Here is an 8,531-nt window from a genome sequence, read left to right on the forward strand (position 1 = left end):
TTGATGAAAGGTGACCCGGTCAGCTGAGAGAAAAGTACCAAATTCTTAGCAGCAAAGGAGCTGAAGGCTTTGAAGGTTATCTTAGTGCAGTGTTTTGAAAGAAACACAGTTTCCTGCCTTTATTTCCTGCAAAGAATATCAACATAAATGAGTCCCGTGCTCATTTTGTGCTAGCGGACCCTGTCTGCAGTGGAGCTGTCCTGAACCTACTGGGTTGCTTTCTAATAGTATCTTGGTCTGGGTCGGGCTTTGGTCATTGCAGGACAGCATTTGGATTTAAAAAATGAAATATCTGTGAATGGCTTCACAGCTTCCTGTCAGTAAGAGATGTGAGCAGCAGCACTAGATAATTGAAGACACCTAAAATGGGAGGAGGATGAGATGCTGCTGAGCACCTGTCTGTCTCCGATGGTTATACCTGACTGCGAATTCCTCCGGTGTTCAGCAGGGCTGCAGCAGCGTGTGTGGGGTGGCACGGGGAGCCCCTGTCGTGAGACTGCCCTGACAGATTTGAAGCAGGGTCTGTGTGCTTCAGGCGCAGCGGTGCCAGCTTTGTGCCTTTGTTCCGCTAAGCTGTGGGGTTGGTGCAGTGAATAGCTGCAGGGGTGGTTTTTATAATGTGGAGGCTCAGGGGTGTGCGGGTGTACAGAAGCCAGCATTCCTCACCCTCCCTGCTTGGTGGGCCAGCTAAAAGAAATGATCCCTTGCTTAAACTGCAAGCAGTGGGGTAAGAATTCTGAGTTAAACTTGTGTCAGTGGCAGACTTCTTCAGAGATTCAGGTGCATTCTTTGCTGTTTACTGTCACTTTTGGGGTGTATGGCCAGAAATGCTTCCTCTCCTTGATGTCAGGCACCGTTTAGAGCAATATAGCTCAGCTGAGGGCGTGCTGTAAAACTGCACGATACCTTTGCTGCAGTGAAGTTTCCACGTAGGGCTTTTGAAGCACAGCCTCTGAGCAGAGGCTGTTCTTTGCGAGCTGTGGTCTGCTCTGAGCACGTGCTCACCCTTTCCTAGCTGCACCCTTCATTGCATGGGAACGTTCTCTAATAAATATTTGTGTTTCTTCCTTGCAAATGGGGATGGGCCTTTTTAGAGCTGACTAGGATGCTTCTTGTTTAACATGCTTAAAAGGGAGAGCAGCCAAAATGCCCTCCCCACTACCCCATCCTCCAGGGCTTGGCAGGGGGCTGTGTGCTTTGAGTGCGTTTGGCAGAGTTTTGGTGTTCTGACTCAGCAAATGGTAACAAAGGGAGGACAGCGAAGCCTTCCTTTATTCCATAATCCCGTTTGTTTTTCTGGAAACCGGCTATAGCCTCAGAATCACTGACTCAATTTTTGGATCCTATTCTCATGACAAAGCGGCTGGCTGGTTTAAAACAAGCCCACTATAAAAGGGGCGCCTCGCATCCTGGCTGTTTGTAAGAGGTCCTGACGTGCCTCCAGCACTGGGAAGTTTGGCTGGAACAGAAAATGTCCAGAGCTGGAACCAAGGTAAGTTTATTTGCAACCTACACACGATATTTTCAAGTACACTGAGGTTTGATGCCCTGTAAATCGATGGCGAAGGCTGCGGTGCCAGCAGTGAGCATGATGAGGTGCGTTTGCAGAACAAGGTCTCGTGGAAAGCTTCCCTGGGATGAGCCGAGTCCTATCAGCAGCTGCTGAATCCCCCTTCTGTGGTGGAGCAAAGGGACAGACCGATGCCTGAATCATGGCTGTAGCGCCAAAGGCAATAGCACTGACAAGGGAGGAGAACCATTTGTGATCTGGTGGAATCAGGAGGGGTGACTTAAACTGAAGAGGTAGGTCACAAAGCTCACCTTCAGCTGGGGCAGTGTGTGTTAGGTGGGGATCCAGCTCAGATGCTGGGAGCTTCGATGTGGAGGTGGCAAAACCCTGCTGGCTGTTCACACAGACAGTGCTGTAGGCTTGGGATTGGGTCAGGGGTAAGGGTGAGAACTTGGGGCTTGTGGACCGCTTCCTCTGGGAAGTGTTGAACAGGTGTCCACAGGCTAAGAGCCTGTGGACAGCTGAATGGTGTCCCCTTGTATTCCCTTGCCAGATTATGTCCCTCTTAGCCTGCAGAGTCTGTAAGGCCCAGCGGGCAGAGAGCTCGGGGGCAGAGTGGTTTTGCAGGCACTGGTCTGTGCTGCGGAAGGTCTGGACTCGCTCTCTGCTTCCCTGCTCCTTTTGTCTGGTTTGAAGTGATTGAGCTATTTCCGAGAGGTCTTTAGAAACTGAGCGTGGTGTGCCACCGCCTCCCAGCCTGGGGGCTGCAGCTGTGCGGGCTTTATGTACCCGTGCATGAAGGTGCTGCGGAATGTAACTGCCTGCCATCTGCATGAAGATACTTCAACGTGTGCTGTCCCTGCTGGAAGCCCCGTCCTCTGTTAGGGTGCTTTGCCCTGCCTGATTGTGTGCTGTGGTGTAGCAAAACGTCTGGGATGAGTGAAGTCAGCGCATGAGCCCAAATCTTGTCTGTTCTCTGTGCCATGCTCTCACGTAGCATGTTCCAGGAAGAGAAGAAAAAGGCAAAGGAAAAAATAAAGTGCTATTTCCCACAACGTAAGCAAGTGGTCTGCCCTAGAAAGGCATCACCGTCCCCATGCTGCCTCTATAGAACGCCATGGGTGCTGCCAGGTATTGCTTAAGGGTGTTGTTCACAAGTGTCCCTCTAACAGACCTGCTGTTGGGAAGAAAAGTGATAACTGCTATGAGGTGGCTGAGGGAGGGAGAGTTTTGCAGTTGTGTAAGGAAGATCTGCCGTGGCAAATCTGTTATCTGCCAGGTAAGCCCCAGAGCAATGTTTGGGCAGCGAGCGGTTAATGGGATGGAGCTGCAAGCAGGGCAGCTCCATGGCTTTGCTGACAGAGGTGATTTGTGTCCAACCTACGGATCTGGAATTGAAATCTGTAATTCACCTGTCGTTATCCTGCTGGTGAGGACCATCAGTCTGCTCTGCTTGTGCCCACAGCCCCAAAGGAAAGCTGAGGGGTGCTGGGTCTGAGGGTCTGCAATGAGCTGAGGGGGTGTGCAAAGGGCGATGGTGGGGAATGGGTGGGCAGGAGCCCGCTCATTACATCTTCCTGTTAAGTGCTCAAAGAATAAACCAACAAACCACTGCTCCTTGATGCATTCTCAGATTTGGTTTTGGCTTCGTGGCTTTATAAGTCCAGGGAGAAGATGTCCCAAGGAGCAGCGGGTAGCATTGCTGAATGGAAATTCCCTTGTGTTCCTCAAGGTGGGGAAGGAACATGAAATGAGCTCTCCTCTGTTAGAAATAGAGGGACAGCTTAACCAATTCAGCAGACAAAGCGTTGTTGCTGTGATGGGGCACAATACCAAGGACATAAATCCTCTCTCCAGACTAGGGTTGGGCTGAAGGGGCACACTGACCAACCAACCACCCTAGGAAAACGGAAAGGTCGAATGCTGTCTGAGTTTGTACTGCGTTGGATCACTGACCTGCACATCAGTTGGTTCAGTGCAAGGCTCTAGAAGACACTGGAGTAAGAGACTGATTCATGTCAAACCCATGTAATTTTCTCTAGGAGAAATTTGACAGCACTTCATAGGAGGAATGCTTTTGGCATGGTCTGACTTCACTGTACCATAAGCAAGCAAGGGAAATAGTCAAAAATAGACGTGGTGGTTTGGGAACCCTTACTCCAAAGAGCAGCTCTCAAGTAATCGTCATCTGGAATGACCAAAAATGAGGGCTGCACAAAGGGCTGCTCCAGGACTTGGTGATCAAAGGACCTCTGAAGTCCGTGGACATCACTTCTCCAGGCCTGGATGGGTTGGTGACACCTTGGGCAAGAGGGATGGGATCTGCTCACCAGCTCTCAAGATCAGGTTGGAACAGGTTGTGATGAAGCAAGGGGAAAAAGCACCCCTAAGCGAAGTGCTTTGCCATCAGCTGCTCGGCTGTAGTGCAGATCTTTGGAAAGAAGCACGGTGATGAATTGGGAATTTGTTGGCTGTGTCAAACTGGTGACAACAGCAAAGCACCAGAGCAGAACAAGCCAACTGCAAATGCAATCAGTGATAGAAACTGAGCTACCTACACACTTGAAGCACTTTTTTTTTTTTTTTTCATGGGTAAAGCTCAAGTGATATCCAGTTGTTGGCATTGACTTTCTCAAAAGCAAACTGTGGACCAGGTTGGGTGGGGGCAAGGAGAATGATCACAGGGCTTGAAAACAAGGCCCAGGAGGGAAGAGACCTCACCACTCCCTTGTCATAGAGGCCTGACTACAAACGCTCGATAAACCTGGTACAGCCCATTGACTACTTATGGCTCCCTTGGCCGTAATTTAGTTACTATTGATCTAGAGAAGGTGGGAGGGGAACATGTTAACAGCGCTTGCTGAAAAGAAAACAGGGCTCTTCCAGGGGTTGGACTGGGATGGAGCAAGGTGCTGGGAAGGCCGAGGAGTTGGAGAAGGGTGGTGGTTGGAGATGTTGGGGCCAGACCGGTGGATCTGCTGCTGGGGTTGTTTGGATGCATCTGATCCTGCTCTGTGGGTGGGCTGGATGATTTATGGACATCCTGAAGGCTCTGTTTGCAAGTATTTCAAACCATGATGCGGCTACAGCCGTGTCTAGTGGAAGACGATCCTTATGTAATGTGTGTTCCAGCCCAAACCAGTCTGTGCCTCTATAGGATACAGGTTCTGGAAAAGGACTTGGGAAGGCTGCCTTTTCCCTGGAAAAGTGAAGTTTGGAGATTAAATCGTTGGTCTTTTTTCTATTCCTCTTCACGTTAGAGGCAGGAGGGGTTACAGACCACCTCCGAGTGTGACTGTGTGCTTTGGAGCGATGCTTCCAGCGGCAATGCCAATGCTGCTTGTGGCTGCCTGCACGTGGGCTGCTCGCGCCTCCCCGGGCACGGCGGGGTGAGGAACCACCCCCATCTCCCTCTATTCCTTGTGTTTCAGATCACCTTCTACGAAGACAAGAATTTCCTGGGCCGTCGCTACGAGTGTGACAGCGACTGCCCCGACTTCCACACCTACCTGAGCCGCTGCAACTCCATCCGGGTGGAAGGAGGCACCTGGGTGGCCTACGAGAGGCCCGACTTCTCGGGGAACATGTACGTGCTGACGCAGGGCGAGTATCCCGACTACCACCACTGGATGGGCCTGAACGACCGCCTCGGCTCCTGCAGGGCTGTCCAGATTGTAAGTGTGGGGCCCGAGGGGCCTCTGCGGTTACGTGCCTGCCGCTCCGGTGTGCTTGGAGGTGGCCCTGTCCTCCTGGAGAGACGGGGAGGGGACGGCTGGAGGGGGCTCGCTCCCACAGCCCTGCCCAGGGGACTGAATCCGAGCAGTGCTGAGTCCCTGCAGGGCATGCGGAGGAGCAGCCTTAAAACCAGCAGGATGGGAGCGTGGGTGTGTGAGGCTGTGGCACCAGCGCCGGTGCTGCTGTGCCTGCCAGCGGTGGAGCAGACGCTGGTGGGGATCTGGGCATCACTGATGTGAGCAGCGCTGCCACGGTTTGGCATCACGTGGAGCAAGGGGGGTTTGCTTTTGTCTGGAGGTCTAACACCACTCTGAGCCTGTTGTGGGTTTGAGGTGGGTGTAAGTCCCTTGGCACAGAGCAGGGAGGGTTTCCAGCCAGCTCAGAGCCCTGGTCTGGTGCTAGGGATGGAGCAGGAGCATGCGGGAGGTGTAACAGCAGTGCAGCCCCCTCCACCAGCATGAAATGCTGCACGTCCACCGGTGCCTGGCCTCCCGTGCACAGGGACTGGAGGCTCACAGGGGTAGGGTCAGAGGACCCGGAGCAGCATCACGGATCCGTGAGACCCCGCAGAGCTCAGCTGGGGCCGGCAACCAGTGCGGACGGGAGGGGAGGTGGGGGAGGACGGTGTCCAGGCAGCTGCAGATTAAAACCGCCGCAGTGCCTTCAGGCAACGCAGCGCTTGAAATCACAGTGGAAAATACCCGCGCTGCATTCTGCTGTAATACAACCCAGCTGGGGTCACCAGCTCATTAAACTCCTCATTGCCCGGAGGAGCGGGGAGCGGAGGGGGTGCATCGCTCCGCTCGGATCTCACCGAGCAGCTTAAAGGGTTTGCGCAGGCGGCGTGTCTGGGACAGAGCCCGGCACTTGTTTGTCCTCCCTATGCCCGTCCTGAAGCGGGGCTGTGCTGGGGCTTTGAGCTGAAATTGCTCAGCTTGGGCTCAGTGCCCTCTTTGCATGGGATGCGTGGTCGGGCATTGCCCCGTGCTGTGCTTTTGGGGGGCTGACAGGAGCCGTTCAGCGCCGTCCTGGTGTGCTGGGGGTGCTTGGTGCCTGACCTGAGCCCAGCTGTGCCTTGGCTCTGCTCCCATCCCTTGGAGAATTTGTCGGTGCCTCAGCAAACACCTTACAATTTTCTCCCTTGTTTCTTCCAGCCGAGTGGAGGCCGGGGCCACATCCAGGTGTTCGAGAAGGGAGATTTCGGTGGGCAGATGTTCGAGGCCACCGAGGACTGCCCATCCATCATGGACGAGTGCCGTATCCGTGAGGTCCACGCCTGCCGGGTGCTGGAGGGCGTCTGGGTGTTCTACGAGCACCCCAACTACCGGGGCAGGCAGTACCTGCTGCCCAAGGGGGAGTACCGCCAGCCCGTGGAGTGGGGAGCCGTGAGCCCCGCCGTCCAGTCCTTCCGCAGCATCGCCGAGTGAGCGGAGAGGAGCCGTCCCCCCCGCCCCAATAAAGCAGTTGAGTCGCTCAGTCCAGCCTGTCCTGCTTCTTCCCTGCGTGCCAGCCTGCCTCCCAGCCGTCCCTGCCCTGCTGGAGGTGATGTGGAGCTGAGCCTCCTCCAGGCACAGCCTCCATCTCTGCTGTCCTCCTCATCTGTGCTGGCCCCGTCCCCTCTGTCCCTCTGCTCTTGGGTCGGGTGGCAGTGGCTGTCCTGTGTCTCGGGGAGCGTGTCCCTCTCGTGGTGCACAAGGCACTGGGACAAGGGTGGGAGGCAGAGGGGACAGAGCAGGAGGGGGTCAGCCACAGCCTCCGTGGGGACCCTGGCAGCCCTGAGTGTCAGGGTGCTCCCTGGAGGTGTGAGATGAGGGGAGAGCGACAAAAAGCAGGGCAGTTAGAAGAGGAAAAAGAAGCTGGATGCGGACCGAGATGGTGAGCACCTCTCAAAACTGCCCTGAGATGCGAGATTGCTGCTGGGTGACCCCAAAGAGTAGGAGGGGAAGGGAAGGAGCTGGTCCCCAGGCTCCTGAGACGTGCAGGGAGCAAAGGGGGCTGTCAGGCTCTCCAGCGCTCCCAGTCAGCCCAGTTTGGAAGGCCCTGTTTTGCCCAGTGCCGCTAGATGTCAGGCTGGATGCGTGCCCACGCAGGATAAGTGATGCTGGCTGCACAGGCCCCTCTCCTCCTGGGGCTGCCCGGTCGGTTTGCAGGTGGAGCAGAGGGACCCTGGGATAATGATGGTGGCAGAAGCAGAGCCCCCCGGGCCGTCTCCCCCCGGCTGATGTATGAGGTTATTACGGAGGGGAAGGCAGGTTAAGCGCTACTTGTCAAGCCGCAGGCACCGTGACCCCCTGGGAGCGCAGTGTCCCCATCTTCCCCCTGTTCCCCCTTTGCCTTCCCTCACCTCTCTCCTTCCCTCCGGGGTTTGACTCTGCCTCGTCTCGGTGCTTCTGTGAAGGCAGCCGAGTTGTGGGCTCTCGGTTTGTGTGTCCTCGAGGGGTTGGATGGATGCAGGATGCAGACAGCTCAGGTTCCAAACACTTCCAGGACCAACCAAGGGTGCCAGCACCCAGCTCCAGCTCCCCTTTCACCCCCAGCTCCTGGCAAAGCTCTCCGAGGGCTGCCTGCACAGGCGCTGGCTCAAGCACATCCTGCCCACAGGGAGCCTGTTGCTGTCCCCATTCCTGCAGGGAGGACTCCTGCAGGCAGGTGCGTGCCAGCTGCTGCCTTTCCAACCACCTCACTCTGATTTTGGGGACTCTGCCAACGTGTGCTGCTTCCCCATCCCCTGTGTCCTACGGTGGGATTTGTCCTGCACTGCTGAAGATGCCTTTGGGTGCTGGGGCTCCTCCAGCATGGGGCATCAGACAAACCAGGCTCTGCTTTGCCCTTATGGTCACGTTTCTTCCCTGTTTCTTCCCTGTGTCCTTCCCGTCCATCGCTTGAGGTACCCGCTGGCAGAATGCAATTATCCCAGCTCTTCCCCCTCCCCATCCTCCGGCTGGCTTTTGCCCTCCAGTGAATTTTGCATTGTGCCCCTAGAGCTGGCAACCAAGGCAAATAACAATAAAATATGCTAGTTGTGTGCTTTTTATTTTATTTTATTATTATTCTAGATTACTTTTTCCATCGGGGGCTCCCTTGTCACGGCACAGCCGAGCCCGTATGCATATGAGCAGCGGGGAGCGCAGGCAATCCAACCCAGCCTGCTGATGCCATTGCTTGACAGCTAATTTCCATTTTTCGGTATCAGGGGGTCTGCTCCAGTAATTGGCATGCAGATTGTGTCTGATGGGCCTGTTCTACACGAGAAAAGACTCTGCTAGTTAGAATAAGCCAACCCCAG

General features: G+C 55.0%; 1 protein-coding gene across 1 annotated transcript; it reads left to right on the forward strand.

The window, feature by feature from the left end:
• The first annotated feature begins 68 nt into the window (after positions 1-68).
• On the forward strand, positions 69-6,721 carry CRYGS (crystallin gamma S). The gene is made up of 3 exons (XM_027464599.3): positions 69-1,492; positions 4,942-5,184; positions 6,400-6,721. Exons 1-3 carry the CDS (start codon positions 1,472-1,474, stop codon positions 6,670-6,672), a joined length of 537 nt encoding a protein of 178 aa, XP_027320400.2. The 5' UTR covers positions 69-1,471; the 3' UTR covers positions 6,673-6,721.
• Positions 6,722-8,531: the final 1,810 nt, after the last annotated feature.

This window comes from Anas platyrhynchos, chromosome 9 (assembly GCF_047663525.1).
Source record: "Anas platyrhynchos isolate ZD024472 breed Pekin duck chromosome 9, IASCAAS_PekinDuck_T2T, whole genome shotgun sequence".
NCBI lineage: Eukaryota > Metazoa > Chordata > Aves > Anseriformes > Anatidae > Anas > Anas platyrhynchos.

Bases quoted from the DNA above. Each gene is read 5' to 3' on its own strand.
- CRYGS (XM_027464599.3), top strand. From the start codon at position 1,472: ATGTCCAGAGCTGGAACCAAG. The intron at 1,493-4,941 runs GTAAGTTTATTT...CTTGTGTTTCAG, and splicing joins TGTCCAGAGCTGGAACCAAG to ATCACCTTCTACGAAGACAA. The intron at 5,185-6,399 runs GTAAGTGTGGGG...TGTTTCTTCCAG, and splicing joins CCTGCAGGGCTGTCCAGATT to CCGAGTGGAGGCCGGGGCCA.